At 40.4% G+C, this 22994-nt stretch overlaps 1 protein-coding gene across 1 annotated transcript in view; it reads right to left on the reverse strand.

Annotated features, from left to right (window-relative positions):
• Positions 1-2162: 2162 nt before the first annotated feature.
• The window catches only part of LOC119743485 (leucine-rich repeat-containing protein 9-like), a gene marked incomplete at its 3' end in the record, with an annotated part of 155025 nt that continues 134193 nt past the window's right edge, over positions 2163-22994 (reverse strand). The window contains 2 exon segments of the mRNA XM_038219907.1: positions 2163-2288; positions 13133-13201. Of these exon segments, the coding sequence (XP_038075835.1) occupies positions 2163-2288; positions 13133-13201 (195 nt within the window).

Below are 22994 nucleotides of genomic sequence, written 5' to 3' on the forward strand. Positions count from 1 at the left end.
AAATTGAGTTGTACATCAATGTAATATGTAAGATATCTTCCAGTTTGTCTTGGACAGGAGTGGCAAAGGAAGCCTTTCTGTGCTTGCTTTGTCACCATTATTTGCCAGCGTCATTTTTGGCGGATACAGGGGGTTATAAATTGCCGTTATTATTATTATTATTATTATGTCCTATGCAGAATTTACAATAACAAGAAACTGTTAAAATTCCGTGGTATCCTGTTTGGAACACAAAAAGGGGTGCTGTGAAATCATTGTTTAAATATAAGCACATACTGAAGAAGGCTTGTATAAAAGAATGGAATCCACTGAAGGCTAAAAATAAAGTTAGTAAACCACAATTTAAACTTGTTGCAAATTAGAAATTAAACAAGTCAGGTGTGATTACAAACACAAATGCCCGCAACCGTGACTGTTCCCATGACATAACACCACTCTTTTAACATCAACTTACACGTACCTTGGTCACATGGAACGTTCATTTACAGCATAGTGTCTTCTGTAGGTTTTATATGATTAATCCCCAATCCCTATGATCTCAGAATAAATACAAGATTTTTATTGTTTTAGCCACTGTGACCTTGACCCTTGACCTTTCGACCCCCAATGCGAAAGGCCTATTTGGATTACAAGAACGATCCACAAACCAAATTTGAAGTTCACATGTAAAGTATTTCTCAAGTTATCGCGCTGACAAAATTTCTTTTGTTTTAGCCACTGTGAACTTGACCCTTGACCTTTTGGCCCCAAATGCAATAGGCTTCTTCTGATTGCCAAGGATAATCCACAAACCAAATTTGAAGTTCATATGTAAAGTATATCTCAAGTTATCGCATGACAAAATTTCTATTGTTTCAGCCACTGTGACCTTGACCCTTGACCTTTCAGCCCCAAATGCAAAAGGGTTCTTAGGATTACCAAGAACAATACACAAACCAAATTTCAAGTTCATATGTAAAGTATTTCTCAAGTTATCGCGCTGACAAAATTTCTATTGTTTCAGCCACTGTGACCTTGACCCTTGACCTTTCAGCCCCAAATGCAAAAGGGTTCTTAGGATTACCAAGAACAATACACAAACCAAATTTCAAGTTCATATGTAAAGTATTTCTCAAGTTATCGCGCTGACAAAATTCTATTGTTTCAGCCACTGTGACCTTGACCCTTGACCTTTCAGCCCAAAATGCAAAAGGGTTCTTAGGATTACCAAGAACAATACACAAACCAAATTTCAAGTTCATATGTAAAGTATTTCTCAAGTTATCGCGCTGACAAAATTCTTTTGTTTAGTCACTGTGACCTTGACCCTTGACCTTCGGACCCAAATGCAAAAGGGTCTTAGGATTACCAAGAACATTACACAAACCAAATTTGAAGTTCATATGTTAAGTACTTCTCAAGTTATCACGCTGACAAAATTTCTTTTGTTTTAGTCACTGTGACCTTGACCCTTGACCTTTCGGCCCAAATGCAAAAGGGTTCTTAGGATTACCAAGAACATTACACAAACCAAATTTGAAGTTCATATGTAAAGTATTTCTCAAGTTATCGCGCTGACAAAATTCTTTTGTTTTAGTCACTGTGACCTGACCTTGACCTTTCGGCCCCAAAAGCAAAAGGGTTCTTAGGATTACCAAGAACAATACACAAACCAATTGAAGTTCATATGTTAAGTATTTCTCAAGTTATCGCGCTGACAAGATTTGTCCGGACACACACACACACCCACCCACCCACCCACCCACCAGACTTGTTTCACATACCTAGTGTGGACTTTCCTTCTTTTCGTGTAGTTAAGGAACACCAGTGGAAAAACTCATTTTTCTCAAACTGTGAAAACTCTTACACCCAATTTTTTTCAATGATTCCCTTAGTGTTCTCTTCATTCTGCTACAGATAAACCTACCCAAAAATGCCTCTTAAACCTGTTTCCAGAAATGGGGAAACACTGTGTGGACGGGGCAAGGTCCACACTTCGTCGCTGCTACCTACATATGTGGACGTCTTTTTGTTCGGAAGTCCACACTGCGTATGTAAGACAAGCTCACCCAACCACACACACACCCACACACCCACCCACGGAAGGACAAGGCGGAAACAGTAGCCCCTTCGGCTTCGCCGCGGGGCAAAAAAGTTAAAAAAGCTAAAATAAACTGATTTACCTGTTGCTCTAGAAAATACATCTCTGCCTTAGTCCTCTCTTCTGGACTAACTGGTATTCCATCAATGCACAGCAAGTTAGGTTGTCTCAACACAAGCAACGGACGATGCATCAACCTTCTGGATACCTGAAGATTGGTGAAAACATGTTAGTAATTTCATATACAAATAACGTGTACATATACTATAGGTTTCCCGGCCAATTTTGAATATTGGTCATTCGTTTTCGTCTGAATTTGAATGCACGTCTTTAACCCATTTCAATTCGACGAAAGTTCAATGATTTTCATTGTGCGTGCATTCGGTTTTGAGAAACAGACGGCCAATTACGTTACCAGTGCATTCATTTACGCAAGCATACCTTTTCTAAATTGATTTCAGGTACAGCTAATTTGATTCACGGTTAATGAAAAAGAAACCCCTGATTTTATCTGGTGCTGATAGATTGACGAATGTTTGAAATCGCCTCCTAAAAGCGAAATAGAAATCTTGTAAATGAATCATAATGGACATAAACGAAAGGTGCTGCTCAATCACTTAATTGATTGAACTGCAATGGAATCAAATGCTCTGGTAGAGAAAATGAAACACGTGTTCAGAGCGATTCTCAAATTCAGAAGAAAATGAAAGACCGATTTGCAAACGTGAATAAACATGTGGGAATTTGGCCAGGAAAACCTATAGTTCCACTCTGATAATCTGCCAAAAAGGCCAAACAAACAAGTTACACAATCATAATGCCACTAGATATTAAACAATGTGATGTTTTGGTAAGAAAAAAAAATAATATTAATATAAAAATACAGTCTTTTATTTTTTTTAACATTTAGTTTATTGGCTATTCGGCACAGTTGCGGAAACGACTTTGCTTTTGTTCTGATTTTTGGGGTTTTTTTTTTCTTTGTTTTAAATCTGAATTTTGTCCCTTCTGTTTTCTTTTCCATCCACAATTTTTTCCGGTACAACTTATGCAACTGGCACCCCTAACCCATAGGCGTAACTATTTGTTATCTTCTTTTGTTTTTAAGGTCTTACACGGCGTCACACTTTGTGAATCCATTAGAAACAACACTTTCATCAACCCTTGTCATCTTGACTCCCTCACATTCTGCCATCTTCCCACTCGTACAGATACACTACTTCACTCCCCTTCACGTCGATTCCTGAGGTTGTGGGACACTATTCCACCACACATCCGGGATGCTACTGCAATCTGTCCCTTCCGACATTTCTGCTCCAACTTAAAGACATCTGCTTAAATCCTGAATCATTGTTTACTTGAATCTACCCATATTGACCCAGGAGCATGCAATTATTCAGTCTTCCTCTCCCTGCCTGTTCGTGTCTTGTGGATTTTTTCTTCCAGTGTTCCTGTCTTACTATGTGTGGAATAACATGCTTCCGAGCAACTATAATTTAGTTTACTTTTGTTGTCCCTGACCCGCATAGTATTGTGTTTCTTTTGTGTGTTTTTACTTGCGTTTTTTTGGGGTGTCCCTTCAACTGCATGCTCTCCTCATACACTCATCCTCTAATTACTCATTATTCATGGATTTTAACTTAGTTCACTATATGCTCATCTAGTTGCCCTGCTGTTATCATCTTTGTTGTATATTGTACATGTATATAGCTTTTTTTGTCTGTATTTGTCTCGTTATTTTTGTATTTCTAGTTTTTGGATTTGTTCTGTATATGAATATATATATATATATATTTTGTCTGTTTTTGTTTTTTTTTTTTGAGGTCGAATAAATAATAATAATATTAAATAATAATCTTAAAAGTGCATATTTTAAAGCCCTATATATAGAGAACTGTTAGTCAGATTGGGTTGAAACTTGGTGTATATACAGTGCGTCCCAAAATACCCGCAACATTTTTTGCGAGGCTCTAGCGGTAAGTATTGGTTTGACTTTCAGAAGGTACTAAAATTATTTGTGTTCAAATAAAGGCATGTCCAAAAAAAAAAACTCATTCGATTTCAAGAAAAATCAATCATGTGCTTTTTTTTAATGTGGAAATGCTTCATGTTCATAATGTAATGATCTTGTTGCCTTTTACAGGGTGAGTCATTAAAATTATATTTCATATTTAAATATGTAGCACCAAAAATATAACGACTGGTAAGCCAATTCATAAGGTAATTTTAGATGAAAAAATGACTGAAATTGGTCAATCCGTTTACAATAAATATCACCATTTGAACACAATGACCCTAAAACCTGTCTCGTCAAAAAAATGCGATTTCAAGAATCGTCGCAATTGTTTTCAAACATCACCAGCGATAAAATCTCACTTTAAATGTTAAAAATATTAAAAAGGAAACCCTTTGAAGGCCCGTCCTTTAAACAAGATTTTATAAATCATATTGCTTGCCTAACCAGGGTTGTTAATAAGATATTGTGTACTACAGTTGGTGACAGTTGCTGAAACAAGTATTCTGTGTCATTTTCTTTGTTGTTCCAAACAGTCAAAACACACAATGAATTGCTTTTTTTTGGACGAGACAGGTTTTAGTGTCATTGTGTTTAAATGGTGATATTCTTTGGACGGTTTGAGTAATTTCAGTATTTTTTTCATCTAAAAGTAGCTTATGAAATTGGTTTTCCAGTCATTATTATTGGTACTACATATTTTTTTTAAATATGAAATATATTTTATTGGGTTTGGGTTCCCCTTTTTTTGACTCACCCTGTACTTTCTGTGTTTCCTTTTCTTTTCGATCAACGCAGACTTCACCTTAAATAAATTTACAATATTGCTCTTTGTTTCAAGTTCAATGAGTTGTTAATATAAATCATTTGGTTTTTTTTATGGACCTTGTTGACTTGAGTTTGCATCTGAAGTCCCTTATCATAAATTGATTTTGTCTTCAACATGTTTTATTTGAGCACGAATAATTTTAGAACTCTTTTAAATATCAAACCGATAATCGCCAGGGATAAAATTATTAAAGATTCCCAGCTTTAAAATGGTATAACAATAATGGCAGTACATGTTTCTGTGCCGACACTAGCGTCTCGCCAAAAAAGTTGCGGATATCTTGGGGCGTGTGATGTGTTATAGGTCAAAATTTTCATGATGACGCCATCATGTGATTTTACTTGCTTTTTTTTTTTTGATTTGAACCTTAAAGCCATATTAAATTCAAAATTCTTTTTGTGATAGATTTGTTAGGCAATCGATATTTGCCAGCGGCGGCGGAATGGTTTTTAAACTGGGGGGGCATCAACGAAAAGGGGCACTTGCTAAGTATTTTTTTTGGCACATCCATGCTGAAAGGTTGACACATTTTTGTCACCTGACACTAGTGGGGGGCGGGGGGGGGGGAGCTAGCTGGTACCATCTTTCAAAATAGGGGGCGCTTTTCAAAACCGGCAATATGCAGCGAACTACGCATTATGTGCCCATTTTCAGGGCGCATTGTGAAGCTTTTGGGGCATGGTTTTCATATTCCTCATTCATGTCAATATCTATACCATTTTGGGTAATGGTTACTTTAAACAAATGTCAGAAACTTTTAGGGCATTTTTTTTTTCCATCTCGAGGGCGCACATTCATGCTTGAGGGGAAACATTTATGTTGGCAAAAGGGGCACTTGGGTAAATCTGGGGGGGGGGGGGAGTGCCTCCCAGCCCCCCCGGTTCCGCCACCCCTGATATTTACACAAAAATGAGACAATATGTAATGTCATGATGACATCATAAAAAATGCAATGTGTAAAGACGTCATGATGACGTCATAAAAAAATGCAGTTATTAAAACACATATAATGGAATGTCCTATCATCAAGAAACTTGCTGGGAAGCTAGATGATATTAAATTTTAAAATCTGAATTTTTAAAGTTTTAATGTTTAATTTGTACTGAATTAGACACTCTCTTTGCTCAGATCGACTGCTCAACTTGCACAGGCTAAGACTACATTGTGAATGCATGCATTGACAAGTGCCATCAACATGACGTCCTCATTTGCTTGTGATGTTGTCATAAGGGTGCATTTTTTAAAGTCCTATATCTATATGTCAAGGTGTTAGATGGAAGTGGGGGTATGGTTGGTCCTATATCTATATGTCAAGGTGTTAGATGGAAGTGGGGTGTATGGGTTGGTCCTATATCTATATGTCAAGGTGTTAGATGGAAGTGGGGGTATGGGTTGGTCCTATATCTATATGTCAAGGTGTTAGATGGAAGTGGGGGTATGGGTTGGTCCTATATCTATATGTCAAGGTGTTAGATGGAAGTGGGGGTATGGGTTGGTCCTATATCTATATGTCAAGGTGTTAGATGGAAGTGGGGGTATGGGTTGGTCCTATATCTATATGTCAAGGTGTTAGATGGAAGTGGGGGTATGGGTTGGTCCTATATCTATATGTCAAGGTGTTAGATGGAAGTGGGGGTATGGGTTGGTCCTATATCTATATGTCAAGGTGTTAGATGGAAGTGGGGTATGGGTTGGTCCTATATCTATATGTCAAGGTGTTAGATGGAAGTGGGGGTATGGGTTGGTCCTATATCTATATGTCAAGGTGTTAGATGGAAGTGGGGGTATGGGTTGGTCCTATATCTATATGTCAAGGTGTTAGATGGAAGTGGGGGTATGGGTTGGTCCTATATCTATATGTCAAGGTGCTAGATGGAAGTGGGGGTATGGGTTGGTCCTATATCTATATGTCAAGGTGTTAGATGGAAGTGGGGGTATGGGTTGGTCCTATATCTATATGTCAAGGTGTTAGATGGAAGTGGGGGTATGGGTTGGTCCTATATCTATATGTCAAGGTGCTAGATGGAAGTGGGGGTATGGGTTGGTCCTATATCTATATGTCAAGGTGTTAGATGGAAGTGGGGGTATGGGTTAGGAATGTTGTTAATGGGGCTGTTTTTCATTTCATTTAGTGCATTTGTTTTGTTTTCTTTACTGTGCAATTTCTATTGTTGGTACTTATCTTCGTGCATCGCCTTTTGTAATGAGTGTATTTTTTTACATGTTTAACTGAATGTTTAATGATGTACAAAGGAAAGCAAATTTCATGTGGCACATGATGGATGAATAAATAAATTGAATTGAATTGAGTCAAGAGAACTAAAAGTGTGATTGCGTATAACCTTTGTCTGTTTATATATGGGGATGTGTTTACGAAAATTGAGATGACATCACATAGGCATCCGACACTGTCCTTAACTCTGCAACGCGGGTCATCACAGGACACTGAAGTCAACACTGCAGTGGCTCCATGTCCTCTATTATATGCCCCTCCCAACATACGCAGAAGGGAGAGGATGTTGAAGGATCTGTGCACCATCAAGGCTAACCCTGACCTTCCCATCCATGCTGATTTAGAAAAACCTGCCCAACATGCGCCTGAAGTCCCCGCAAGCCCTTCTGGTCTTCAGTTGAATACCTAGATGACTTTGATCCTAAGGCTGAGTGGCGCAGACTCTTGGCAGATGGGAACACCAACAATGGAGAGATCATCACAGATAACACAGTAAAAACACCAGCATTTGACCTCCATTGCAAGCAATGGCTAACCCTGAACAGAATCCGCACCCTCCATGCAAGAACAGCAGTGTTGTAGTACTTGTACTCGGTACTCGTACTCGAGTACTACTCGAGTACTTCTTTGGAGTACTCGTACTCGTACTCAGTACTCGAATGTCAAAGTACTCGTACTCAAAACGACGGTACTCGTCCTCGGGCAGCAAAGTACTCGTACTGCATGTCGGGCGGACTCCCTTGTACCCTCTTTAGAGGGGAGTTTTTAAAAATCCCCCTTGTGGCTGATCGAGACCCACTGTGTTACCGCATCGCAATCTCCATGGATAGGCCCGTACGAAGCAGAAGGCCTTGTGAGTAATTATTAAAATGATTGGCTATGTATAACCATTAATTGTGTATTGTATACTTGGGAAAAATCTGTATTTCACATTTAAGATGAAAATCAGTTTGTGTGCTAAATTGAGTTTGATGATGGAAACCTGTGCATTTAAAGTGAAAACTGTGTCCATTGTGTGAAGTTGCAATACTTTAACAACTTATAATCTGTTTATTTTGACTGAAATGCTGGCCCAAAAGTGTATGTTTATTAGAATGCACTTATGCAAATTGCATTACAGGGATTACTGTTATTCCACCCTACGGATGGCTGGCAGGGAAGCCACTGTCCTTTCCTTTTACTGAAGTTTGACGTGTACCTCCACCTACTCTCCGACGGGCGGTGCGTAGGGTGCCTACCCAAGCAGCAGACCAGGTTCTCAAGCTCTCATGTTCCTCAAAATCGTCCCACGGCAGAGCTCAAGCTCAAGAATGTCATGCTTCCAGTTCAGGTTGGTGTCTTCTATGGCTCGAATGTGGAATAATTCTCCTCCACAACAGGGTCGTCATCATCCGAGTATTGATCGGGGTTGACTGTGTAGAAGCGGATGCTTCTGCAGTAATCAGCGTAGTGGTTCTTTTTGTTGCACTCGTGGCATGTCTTGCCACAAGCAGGACATTCAAGCCTCTTGTGGAAAGTTCCGTAATTTCCACAAGGCTTTCTGGGCCGTGGCTGCTGCTGAGGCCTACTGCGTGCAGATTTCTGCCATTGATTTGGCTTGTTGGAGCGTTGAGCTTGTTTCTTCTTGAAAGTGTTGATGCTGGTACTTGTTTCTGCACTGGCACTGGAGGAGGTTGTCAACATTTTGGCGTGTTTACCTGAGAGCTCCATTGATTGTGCGAGTTCCTCTTTGCACTTGAGGTCGAGTTTGTCCTCTGGTTGAGCGCGCAGGAATATCTGGATCTGTTCATCCTGCTCACCACAAACAAGCCGGTCTCTCAGCATCTCATCAACATTGGAGCCATAGTTATTGTCACTGGCAAGTGCTCGCAGTGCTGCTAAATATTTGGCAATTGGTTCACCAGACAGTCGATATTGGCTGATTAAAAAGCGAGTGATGATGCCGGATTTTGTAGGCTTGAAATGTTTCTCTAGCCTATCCACTAGTTCTTGGTAAGTAGCCTCATTGGGTTTCTTAGGGCCAAGAAGATCGCTGATCAGCCATCAAGTAGGCCAGCCAAATGAAAAATACACTCCAGAAAATAATTTCATGGCATTTTTTGGTAATAGCTGGCATCCATGCTACATGTAGATCCATTCTTTGAACCATAACAAACAAGATGTGGGGATGCCATCGAATTTTGACCCTAAATATATTCAATTTTAAAATACCTGTAGTGTAATACATTTTTCCCCCATATATGGGTGTATTTTTTATCTTTTTATTTTTTCTTTAATTTTATTGTGGTGATTCTACTTACTCATCCTTACTCCAATAACATTTTCTAAAGCATATAAAGTGACTGAGTAATTATGAGGACATTGTAATGATCCAAAATAGCTACTTTTATACCCAAAAGTTGCGCGCATTTACCTTGCCTCCAGATATCTTCAAGTAGTCCTGCCAAACCTCAGTATTGATGAGCTTCTCAAATTCACCAAGTTACTGGCACTGTGGCTCTATTAAAACCTTATGGAAAATCCTGTGAACAATGATAACTTTGTGATATTTAGCCCAGCAAACAAACACAGGTAAAATCGTTGGTGTCTGTTAATTGGCCTAATTAGTAAAAGGCTGCCTAATGTGGGAGACTTGAACAAGTTCAAGGAAATTCTCAAAATCATTGGAAAGAAAATTAATGGAAAGAAAACATTTTGACATTGACATAATTTTTGCAAGCAATTTTTTTTTTTTGGGGGGGGGGGGATTTCCTTGAACTTATTCAAGTCTCCCACGTAAGCCGACCCTTTCGCCTAATTTAAGCCCAGTTTACAGACAGCCAGCTCATTTCTCCCCATTTTGTTAGCTGAGTTAAATATCACAATGTTATAATTATTCACATGATTTTCCATAAGGTTAAAATGGGGCAACTGTGCCAGTAAGCAGCTTGGTGAATTTAAAGATCATCAATACTGAGGTTTGGCGAAACTACTTGATGATATCGAGAGACAAGGTTAATGCGCGCAATTTGTGGGTATAATAGTAGCATTTGTGCCTTATTTCTTTTAACAAGTGCCCTTTTTCCCTAAAAACTGCCCTTTTTCCCGAAAAAGTGCCCTTTTCCCGAAAAATTTCCCCGTTTTGTTCCATTGGCCGTTACTGGTGCCTTTTTTTGAATGCTGCAGATTAAAAGCACCATATATTGTGCATAATCGTAGGTTTTGAACAGCACCACCATCGACAGAGGCTAATCGCATACCACTACAACGTCCTTCATGAGCAGAACAGTCCTCCCCTCAATCATCCACCTTGGTAGATTCCAAAGCAAGAGATACTTCTGTAAATGCCCTGCAAATCTACCCTGTATACTGCTGAAATTCTTCAGCCGGTATCCATGAACATGATCAACTCCCGGGCTTTCCAATTTGACACTTTCCTCAAACGCCTCTTGACTTCATCCAGAGTGATCTCTACCTCCTCCTGCCTAGGAATACAGTTCTTCTCTCACTTCTTGCAGCCACTCTGCCTGGTTGTTGTGCTGCACTGGCTTGTTCAAAGTGCCACCCCAGAAAGTCTTTGCCTCAGCTGCCCTTGGGACTTCCTGAGAATCGTCATCCTTACCATCCAGTTCCCTGAATATCTGTCTCTGGTTTGACCTAAACAGACTATTCTGACGAAACTGCCGAATCATGTCATCGTATCTCTTCATCTTTGTCGCCTTTGCCGTAATCTGCTGTAATCCTCGTAATCTGATTTCCTCCTTGACGACTGTTATACTCTTAACCCGCACCCGTTTTTTTAGCCATTAGTCTATCCCTCATGTCAGACTTCCTCAAAGCGTCTCTGTCCAACTGCTCAATTCTACTCAGATCCCTTTGGAGGTCCTTGATCTGTCCCTCGAGCTGACGCTTCCACCAAGGTGTCACTTCCCTGTTGCCTTTGACAGCTCGCTTGAATCCCACTTCTTCCTTCACAACGATTGCACCTGCATAAACGAGACTGTTAAGCTCAGGTATATTACTCGTCCTGGCAACACGACACAGTGCAGGGATGCTTTCTTTAGCTGTTCGTGACATTATCTCTTCAATTCTCATCAGCATTCTTTCCTCCTCTTTTGTTAAGTCTGTATCATGATCCGCTCCTCTTGGCACCCCCTCATCCGATCGACCTCCGCCCTCGTGTGCAGCAGCCACATCCCTGATGCCAGCTTCCAAACTACCACCTGTACCCCGGAGACTATCCATCCCATCATTTCTTGGACCATTACTACCAGATCCAACCTCATCAATTGAAATATTGGCCCCATCCTCAACACTTCCTCGGAAATTCCCAACCTGAGCAATCTCCCTCTTGATTTCCTAAATTTCCACAGCGGTCAACCACTGATTCTTCCTAATATTCCTGACCTGATCTGCTGGACGTTGTTCACTAATTTCTAGAATACCCCTTACTAAAAAAAACCCTATATTCTGTTGCAAACAGACATAGACCTCTCCTTTACTTACTATTTTTCTAAATTTTCCACATGCTACATGTATGCTATCTAAGAATTAAACTGAAGATTGGAGGGAGAGAGAGATACAAATCTGTCACACAATATTTTTATCAAAATCATAGTAGAATAGCCCCTCCAGTCTGATCCCAGCCCTTCAAAAAAATGTTTTCTCTTGGAATATTTTGGGGCCCAGCAGTGTCATATAACCTTCAAAATGTATTGGCCTACATACCATTACCCCTAAATGTGTCTCAAATACTGTACCTGTTCCAAATTTTGAGACAGTTTCCAGAAAAGTTGTGTTTACTGAATACAAAATCTAAACTTTGTTTTCACTTGATATGCACCATGGAAGCTACTTAATGATTAACAACCACTGATCTCTATATAAAGACTGGATAGCATACAGACAGCCACAGGAGAAAGCCATTTGAAGCCATACTGGAAGAAAAACGGTTGGTGATCTAAAAAGGACAAGTTGCCGTCTTTATAGACAGTTATGATTCACTTTGTAACATCGTGGTTCACCTGATTTACGTGTCTCTCGTTTTATTGTTTTATGGGGACCTACGGTACTTCGCATACATGTATATATTTCTTTCTGATGTCTTTTTTTAACAATCTGTAATTGGAATTCATATCTTTGCTTGTCATATGTAATTTTCACTTTGTGTATGTTCAGTATCTTCTAATATTTACTTTAAAATAAATATATGTATTTTTTATTAAGTACATGTAACTAGTTTTGAATGTCCTGTAATTTGTATTGTTTTAATGTTTTAATCCAGGGCTCCCATGGAGAACAGTTCTTAGATAACTGATGGGGCTATCCTGGTAAAATACTTGTAAAATGATAAATAAAATAAATGTACCTTTTGTCCACCACCAGTGACCATGGTCACTTCACAACTATTCAATCATCTAGGTTTACTTTAAATGCCACAGTCTATTTTAGAACATCATAAAACGTGTTGATACAGTGCAAGCTAGGACCTATAAGCTGCCATTTTTGGAAGATCTGGGTGAACTGGTCTAAATGCAAATTGAACTGTGTGACTGGTGCATCTGGTATCCAGTCTTTATATAGAGATCAGTGTCAACAACCAGGGTAAATCAAAAGGTCAAAGGTGCATGACCAGTGACCTCAAGAATAACCCTGCAATCATTTTCAGACAAAATCTCTCCACAGTAAGCCCCAAAACTACTGGATAACTAGAATTCTAGAGGTACAAAATTTGAATTGTCCTGGTTATTTACACTACTTCAATAATAAATATCAAGCAAACAAAATTAAATAAATAAAACCCAACAAAATGAAACAAATTAAAATTGAAAAGGTCTGGATTTCTAATTCTCGAAACACAATCTTTCTTAAAATGTAGCTGTGTGGCTCAAAGTATGGAAGAGTCCAGTATTTGAGACAAATATATTGGGCAACCTGTTTCAATGATTACAAGATGCTTCCCACCTACATGCAATCGTCAATATTATTTATACTTACGGGATTGCTGATAACAGACAGCTCGATGAGGTTTGGCAGTGCTTCAAGCTTTTCCAGCTCACAGACATCCTGCAAGGATATACATAGTTATTTTTTTTTCATGATGCAGAACAAAGATTGTTAAAGAGTTTCTGTCACTGCTATTTTTAACTTTCACTCTCAAAAGTGATGGCAATTTTAAATAGTAAATTAGGTTTGAATGAAATCTCAACCAAAAGGAAAACTGGCCTGTATTTAGTGACAAAATAATAATTGTGATAATGTGAAACAGGTCTACTGCAGGATAGGTTTGTTGCAAAAGTAATTCAACTGACATAGTTTTAAAAGAGTTGTAGATGCCAAATAAAGACAAAAAAGTGCCTTTCTTTGGTTAAAATACAACACTCAAGGAATGCAGTTTGTTAAGAGAAACAAAAAAACTTGACTTGCTGCAGGGTACACGGGCCCATCACTATTCAACAAAAGCCTTAAGTGTAACAATTATCTAGAAGGGAATTTTATGTTTTTGTGGTGTGCCCCCAAGCTGGTACTGTGGCCCCTTAATGCCCCTGGAGCTGGCGATGGTGCCGAGGGCACATACAGTACAGCTTTAGTTCCTTTTATTTTAATTTAAAAGTTTTGAATATCTCAACTAGGTGTACAGAATTTCTTTTCCTTCATGAGTCATATCAGAATAAAAACCCATTACCATCGGCTTAGATTTTTTTTTGCTCAACATTTTTGTGATCCCTACTCTTACACTATAAACCAAAATCAAACTTTTGATGTTGTAAATGTTTTGAAACATAAACACACTGATTTTTTTTAGGGCACTGAGTTATCAACTAGATCCAGAGTCAACTCTATGTCTGTCACATATCCCGTTAAAAAGATGGTAAGGTACAGCAGCTCAAAATGAGTGCTGGTCAGCTCACCCACTGACAAACTCCCCACTTTTCTACTCGCCCTGGCCAATTTGCCCTTTAACAAATCATCCAGCTTACTTGCCAGCTAGCCAACCTTCACATCGCAAAGTCTCCTGGTATCATTTGGCTACTTTTTAATACAGGCATGATATTTGACCCTTGAAAAAATATACATCTGAGGCCGCTTAGGTCCCAAGCAGAATCCAGGAAAGCAAAGCCCCTTGCCCATGCATTAGACTTAGATGATAGTGGACAGCAGGGAAAGACTGCTGGCACTGGGGCAATAGCCAGGAGATCTCATGAAAGATTAGCAACCCTAGGATCTGCTTTAACTACCACTACAACTCATGTAAAAGGGTTCATGCAAGAGTGGGGGTGCAAGATGGAACTTAATGGACAGATTTTACAGAAACAACCTCTGGACCGAACTTCAAGACAGAGGAGTTGTTCAGCAGATTCAAGCAGTGGTGCTACCGGTTCAATATGTTGGAAGTCAGGCTTCAAGAATGTCACTAGACCAAGTAAGATCCAATTGTGCAAAAAGCTCATCGCAGTTAATCCCAAACGGGGGGGGGGGGGGGGGGGGGGGGGGGGGGGGGGGGGGGGGCATCCTAGCCAGTCTACGCAACCTATCAAGCAGGTTGTAGGCCAGGATAAAAACCACAGTGCCTCTTCCCAGACAGGCAAGAGCTTCCATCATGAGAAGGAAAGCAGAAGTGAAGCCCATTCTAAGTGTAGTAATATTGCCAAACAGACAAACCTACCAAAGGCATCTGACAAAACATTTTGGAAATAGTCTGTGGGCTATGGGGGGTCCCATTCCCCCCCCCCCCCCCCCCCCCGAAACCACCGCCACCAATATTTTTGTATCCTTGGCATGTCTCCAATAGGAAAAAAAATTGAACAGTGAAAATTTAGGGATGCTCTCTCTCAGGAGCCCACTTATATTGTAACTGCCTCTGATTGAGCTTGGATGCATTTTCTTAGCACTAGGGTTGGAAGGGTAAGAAACAAAACGCCATAAACTGAGCAGACTTGACCGATCTTAATCAAACTTAGCACAAATAATCTTTATAGTAGCTCTTTCAAATATATCTTTGGTTGTCATGGAAACCAACTGTAGAGGGCACTACAGTCAAACAAAATATATACACTAATTTATTTTGAAAATTATCCGAAAATTTCTTCATCTTTAGTCATTGCAGTTGACTGTTCATGTTAAAAGCCACCAAATCCTAAAAAAAAAAAAAAAAAAAAAAAAATGTTTATCCAACTACTGTTGAACTAATTTGAGAGTTAGGTCTTGGCAAATTGAAAATTTAATAACATTTGAATGAGTTAAACACTGTCCTGCTGAATCCAGGCTCTGGTATTTTTTGCGTTTGGTTGGGAGGTGGTAAGTCAACATCCAGATACAACAACGTACTTTTTCCAATCTTGGTAAAACTTGACATGGTATATGTTCATATATATATAAAATGTCATGGAAACCGACTATAGAGGGCGCTATACCCGGATGAATATAATTATATATATTCTTTTTTCAATAAGTAGAGATTAAATGATATTGCAGTCTTAGTGGCAGTTAAATCGAAGAAAAATACTAAATAGAAACGTGGATGCGGTCCACTCTCACGTATTGGATCCATTCTTGTGGCCACATTTGGCTAAAATAATGAAATTACTTAATTTATTGAGGATTTTGTTATCAAGTACTTATAGTTATACAATGTAGTGTTACTAATCTAAACACATAGATGGGGATTAGCACAGGGATAACAATATGAGAGGTATAATCAACATAAACACATGTAACTATCAAATAATTATTGTCCCACTAAGGTGAGCAACTGTTTACATTTATCTCCTGATGGAGACTACTAAGAGAGAGTGGTGTTCCAAAACAGACGAGCAAACACCGTGGATCAATTGTACATGTACATTTGCATGGTTACACTTTTTTAAACAATGTGGTTCATTTTTTTTCCTTCTTCAAAAGAATAAGGTTAATGCTGCTCAGAGAGAAACTAAATCTCTTTTTTAGTTTGTGAGGGTCAGAAAAGAACCAGGAGGAACTCAAGGTTTGGGACAGTATGCTCTACTATTCGTCAGGAGACAGAGGGATTCCAACACCCAAAAATTTGTTATGTAGGATGACGGAAGCAGTAGATGCTACATGTAGCTGAGCATTGGGGTGTCGGAGTGGTGGAAGAAAGTTGTGAAAAAGGTTGTCAAGGGTATATGAGACCCATAGACTGACTAAGGTGTGGGAACTAAGCTTTACGTACGTGTATGTGACCCATTCGATAATCTGGAGAGGATGGGGTACCAGGGTTGGGTACTTCGTTAGAAGACAGAGGGATTCCAACACCCAAAGAGCTGTTATGTAGGATGACTTTGGCAGAGGATGCTACATGAAGCTGATCAGTGGGATGTCGGTGTAGCGGAAGGAAGTCCTGAAGTAGGTTGTCAAGGGCATAGGAGACCCATACAAGGCATGGGAACTAAGCTTTGCCTTGCGTACACATGTACATGTAGGTGACAATTGTAGGCCTACTGTGTGGAGGAGGATAAGGTGCCAGATGTCACTGATGGACATACCAATATCTTGGGGTATTATTTTCTGGAATAGACCCAGTGGTTGTCCTCGCTTTACCTGGATGTATAGCAGGTAGCTCATACTGTTCACTATCTCCAGGCAACTGTTGGTCTCTTGCAGCCGATTGGGAAGGTTGGAGATCACACGACTTTTTGATGGTCTTAGAAGTAGAACTGGGGAGATCACTACCAGCCTCGTCGATGTACACTTTGTTACATTGGCATGAAATTCTGAAGACTCTTAGTCTGAACGTTTGGTCTTGCTGGTTCTTGTGAGATTGCCGCAGTTTGTGGATTTTCAGGGGTTCTGTATGAAAACTTGGATGCCATGCTTGTACAGGATGCGTCTAATGTATTGGAAATACAACTCTAATTCTCTCGAAGGGGGTGATGGAACTGTATAGTTGTCTTAAACAATGGGCCTTTTATTTATAGGAGAACCTTTGGCAGTAGAGGAGGCGTATATTAATCTTACCCATGCTGCCAGATGGTGAAGGTGTCATCACTTGATGATGAAGAAGCCAAACATGTTGTCTGTGTTCTGCCGTGGTTATGGTCGTCTGCTCAAATTTTTCTGGTACTATATCGGCCAGAACTAATGATATACATGTAGGACATCACATGGAGCTAGATTATTCAAGACACAGGGTAAGCTGAATACAATATGGGGCGTCAGTGGAGTCCTTGTGTGTGGGGTCAAGTTAAAGCCTCTCTTTGATGATGCCACAGGTCAGTTGGCGCTGAGTGTATTGGTAAAGAGAGAAATGACTCGATAGCTGATTACTATGACGTAGTTTGGCTTGAGGGTGAGGTCTGAGGTGAAGATGGCAAACTCTAAGAATTCCTGATTTGGTGTTTGGTGTTGCTAATTAGGGGATGAAGCATTTATGTGAGGTGTCTGGCTGTCTTGTACGTGTGTTCCCCCTATGAGGCCATGATGGGGCGCAGTGGAACATCCGGCTCGTTCATCATCGGTTGTCTGAAGAAGATTGGGCATTTTGAGGTGTGGGTGGGAGCTGCCTGTACTGGAAGATGTTACCAGACCCCTGGAGGATGAAGAATTTGCCTTGGAGTCTCTTTTGATGGATGATGTGAGGTCCTTGCAAAGGGGATAGTGGGAACCCAAGTCAAGGATAGCGCACTCCCTGCAGTTTAAGTCTGCGGTGCTGCCCTTATCAGCTTACAGGATGTGATTGGACTTGTTTTGACAAAGGGAGGTGATGACTGCACATGCTCTTGTTCATAGATTTTGGGATTGCCTGGCTTGTGTTTCCGGAGGGCTCTGTGGATCTGCAGGTGGACCTCGTATGGACTTGTAAAGATGATAGAGGCTGTGCTTGATGCACTGGATTATGTCTTTGACTGCGATGATTCGAGAAATGGGGCAAAGTTAACCTACTAGAACCTTAATCTCGTTAGGAGACAAGAATATGTGACTTTGCTGTCTTGGGAGTGGAAATTGGGGCTTAGGTGGTATGGGTATGAGGATAAAATGATCCTGTAGTCAGGCACTCAGGTTGTGAGTAGGGGATCAGGCCCCATTGCCCATGCATCTTGAGTAAATTGTGTCAAATGGGCATGAGAAAATATCATAATAGTCTGGCAAGTGGGTCGTGTGTCCAGGGAGGTTAGATATCCTTAATTGTGGTTAGTATAGTGTGGGCACAGAGATATAAAAGATCCCGTTGCCAGCTAGATATAGGGGATACCCTGGTCGAATTAGGTTGGGTGTACCAAGGATCCCAGATCAACCCTCCCCAACACACACACCATTGCGTCTATTACACCCAAAGCCCATTAGTTCCATCACCCTGTGTTACTTTACGTTGAACTTCCAATACATTCAACGTATCTTCCACAAGCATGGTATCCGAGAAAATTCACAACCTGCTGCAATCTCACAAGAACCAGCAAGACCAAACGTTCAGACTAGGAATCTGCACACTAGGAGTCTACTACTAATTCTCAGTCATGTCAGTTGCACAAGACAATCAGATAGTCATAGTGGCCTCCAGCCTGCCCAATTGGAAACAAGAGACCAACAGTCGCGGGGAGATTCTGAACAGTATGAGCTACCTGCACTATCCAGCACCCGATTTCATGAAACTCATCGTAACTTACGATGCAATCTACGATGCGTCACAGCTGCGACGCGTCTTGCGATCCATTTCACAAAACACGTCTTAAAGGGAAAATACAACATTTGCAAACATCAAAAAATAAAACTACCAAATCATTTTGAAATACCTTGCTGGACTGTTAGTGAATGACAGTGTAAAGCATCCTGTAAAATCATGGCACCTGGTATACTGTCATTTTCAAGAAAAGTGGTATTTTTGTATCAATTTCCAACGCTGATCGGCCGATCAGCGTTGGAAACAACTGGCTTTTTTTCAAATACTGGCCCCAATTGACCATCGCACTTGTTTGCAATCGATTACAAACCTATGAACGGGTACGAGCCAGCTAGACTGGTTCCCTGACGTTACAATTCCCCAATGTATGTAAACTGCTCTGTTTCTTCTTATATGGAGTCAGGGAACCAGACTACAGGAAAATGATCGTTTTTCTTGGTTTTTATAGCATTTTCGAACCCAAAACCTCAAAAAGTCAGTGTAACTATATTTGCTATATATTTTTAACCCCCCAATTCCATCCATTTCTGAAAATTACAGCAAAAGCAAATGATGTATATTCCCTTTAAGTGCGACGCGTCGTAGGTGTATTTATTGCACAACTCATTGGCTGTTTTATGTATTTAGTCAGCACACAGTAAATAGTCGTTTGATATTCAACAAAGAGTCGTCGGATCTCCGCACAAAATTTGTTACAACGTAAAACAAAGTGGCAGCCGTGCGATGCAATTTTGAAGGAAAACAAGCTCTCATTGGACTGTATAGCTACTTTGAAATTTCAACTCTAATATTCCGGTCTAATTCATAATTATTCAATGAATTTCTATTTACAGCTTTACACACATTGCCTCGGTATTATAATCTCGCTAATGTAATGTTTATGGCATAAAACTGGCTTTAATGACTCTTCTTATTTTGCGATGACCACTAGACACGTCGTAACTTGCGACGTGTTTTAAGCCGTTGTCAAGGAGCTTACGACGCGTTCAACCTATCGCAACTTTCGTGAAATGGAATTTGCGACGTGTTACATGTCGCAACTTGAGTTGCGACGCAGCGCTTCATGAAATTGGGTGCAGGTAAGCCAAGGACAACCACAGGTCTATACCACGGAGCAGGCCAATGTCCTTGAAGAACTTTACCAAGCAATACCAAGAATAATTTAACCAAAAAGGGAGTGCCGTGAGATTTCTGATACAATGTTCCAAATCTTGTATGTTGGAGCTCTCGACCAGACTATTAACACAACACTTCAGACGCAGAGATTTTGTACAAGTACGTCATAGTCGAATACTCTCACACTTACGACTACCGGTAGCAGATGAACTGGCACTACTTCCCATGTAGCATCCGAGTGACCATCAAAATCTACAACCACGACACGGTACCTCAAGATATTGGTTTCTCCATCAGTGACATCTGGAACCCCATCCTCTCCAGATAATCCAATGGGTCACATATAATGTACAGAAAGCTTTGTTCCTCCACCTTCTATGGGTCTCCTATACCCTTGACAACCTTTTTTCACAACTTTCTTCCACCACACTGACAACCAACAGATCAGCTACATGTAGCATCTACTGCTTCTGTCATCCTACATAACAAATCTTTGGGTGTTGGAATCCATCTGTCTCCTGACGAAGAGTAGAGCATACTGTCCCAAACCTCGAGTTCCTCCTGGTTCTTTTCTGACCCTCACAAACTAAAAAAGAGATTTAGCATCTCTCTGAGCAGCATTAAACTTATTCTTTTGAAGAAAGAAAAAATAACAGCGTTGCTGTTGAAACCCCTCAGCCAGAGTCAAGTTATCATCCGGAAACCATTAACCTTTAACTCAACATGGTGACCTTGACCTTTGGCCTCTGACCCCAGAACCAGTCCCAACATGCCTGTACCAATGGGAAACCCCCTACCGAAGTTAGACACCAAAATTTCATTTCTAACTCAAGTTATCAATCGGAACCATTTACCTTTAACTCACCACAGTGACATTAACCTTTGACCTTTTGACCCCAAAACCAATTCCAACTTGCCTGTACCCAAGGGCAACCACCTACCTAAGTCAGACACCAAAATCACATTTCTAACTTGAGTTATCATCCGGAAACCATTTACATTTAACTCACCACGGTGACCTTGACCTTTGGACCACAAAACCAATCCCAACTTGCCTACTCCCAAGGGCAACCCTCTACCAAAGTTAGACACCAAAATCTCATTTCTAACTCAAGTTATCATCCGGAAACCATTTACCTTTAACTCACCACGGTGACCTTAACCTTTGACCTTTTAACCCCAAAACCAATCCCAACTTGCCTGTACCCAAGGGCAACCGCCTACCGAAGTTAGACAGCAAAATGTGATTTCTAACTCAAGTCATCATCCGGAAACCATTTACCTTTAACTCACCACGGTGGCCTTGAACTTTGACCTTTGACCCCAAAACCAATCCCAACTTGCCTGTACCCAAGGGCAACCCCCTATCAAAGTTAGACAGCGAAATGTGATTCTAACTCAAGATATCATCCGGAAACCATTTACCTTTAACTCAGCACGGTGACCCTGACCTTTGACCTTTTGACTCCAAAACATATCAAAACTTGCCGACTCCCCTGATGTGTTCTGAAAGGAACATCACCCCACAAGTATGGTATGGTCAGAGTGGACGGACGGACGGACAGTCTAGCCAGACGGAATTGTTTGGTGATAGCATTGTGTTCCCATTATCCCTTTTTCTAAAGATTCCCTTCTGGGGTGATGTTTTTCTATTGTGAAAATAGTGGGGTGATGTGTCCTGAAAGGAACATCACCCCACAAGGGGGGTATGGTCAGAACATATGGACAGCCGGACGGACGGACGCCCTACGCGATGACAATACCCCTCAAGCCTCTCGGCTGAGGGGTAAAAATTAATAATTAATGCTGTTAATAACAAAAAAAATCTGTGAGAGTCCCTCATCAATTTGCAAAGAAGCTCTTCAACATTACCCATAAATAGACAACCAGCCTTTCAAAAACTAACTGCAGAGAAATAGGCCCCTACTTTAAATAAATCTTCAATAACAAGAAAAGAGATCACAATCACACAGCTGCTTCATAGGGTAATCTGCAGTATATGGAGGACTGCAGTTATGTCTTTGAGCTGGAGAATTGGAGAAACAATCCTAATTCCCAAAGGTGAAAATACAAAAGATCTCTCACTCTTCATACCAATAACAGAGAAGAATGCTAGCAGAAATCCTTGCTCCAAGATTAATAGCATATCGCTGTGCAAATGGATATATTGACCAATCCTTCCAAAAGGGATTCATGGAGAAAATCTCAGAATGCGTAGAACACACTGAAGCACTTACTAAAATGCTTTACGATGGCAAGAAAAAAAAAAGGAAAACAGATTGTGAAAACTTGGCTGGACATTCAAAACGCATGGGTCCCATACTAACTCATCCAGTTTGCGCTTGAGTGGTATTATATACCTGAACATATCGGCAAGCTTGTCTTTAATTACTACAATGACCACTTCATCCAAGTTAAGACCAGAGATTGGACTACAGACTGGATATAGTGCCTTGTTGGAGTATTCCAAGGCTGCCCGATAACATGCATACAATTTCTATTTGTCTTCAGCCTGTGCCTAGTTCTTGTAGATGAAATAAAGCATGCTGGATACCAACATACTTCTGACATCACAACAATTGCAGATGACCTAACTCTAACATCCGAAGATCCAGAAGGATGCCAGACCTTGGTTGACACTGATAAAGAGTTCCGATATAGACACACATAAATAGAAGACAAGCCAGCTATTAGGTGTAAAGCCAATGCCATGAAGAAATTTGCACCAAACAGACAAATGCGACAAGAATGCCACAGAATACAGTCTGTGGTCTATATGCAGGGGCGTAGAAAGTTCATTTTTATTGGGGGTGGTAACAATTTCTTAAAAAGGGCACTGGCACATCCGTGATGAAAATGTAGACACGTTCTTTTCTCTAGACACTTGGCCTCCACAAAATCTAATAGTGAAGGGGGGGGGGGGGCTGGTACCATCTGTCAGTGGGGGCACTGTTCAAAACCCACGATTATGCACACTAATTAACAATATGCACTCGTAACAGCCGCTAGCACAAAAAGGGCACAAGGTTTTTTTTAAAGGGCACTTATTCAGATTAGGCATGAAACTCTTCTGTGAATCTGCCGATTTCCGCGTTTTTTTTAAGCTGG

This window comes from Patiria miniata, unplaced genomic scaffold, assembly GCF_015706575.1.
Source record: "Patiria miniata isolate m_02_andy unplaced genomic scaffold, ASM1570657v1 HiC_scaffold_11, whole genome shotgun sequence".
Taxonomy (NCBI): domain Eukaryota; kingdom Metazoa; phylum Echinodermata; class Asteroidea; order Valvatida; family Asterinidae; genus Patiria; species Patiria miniata.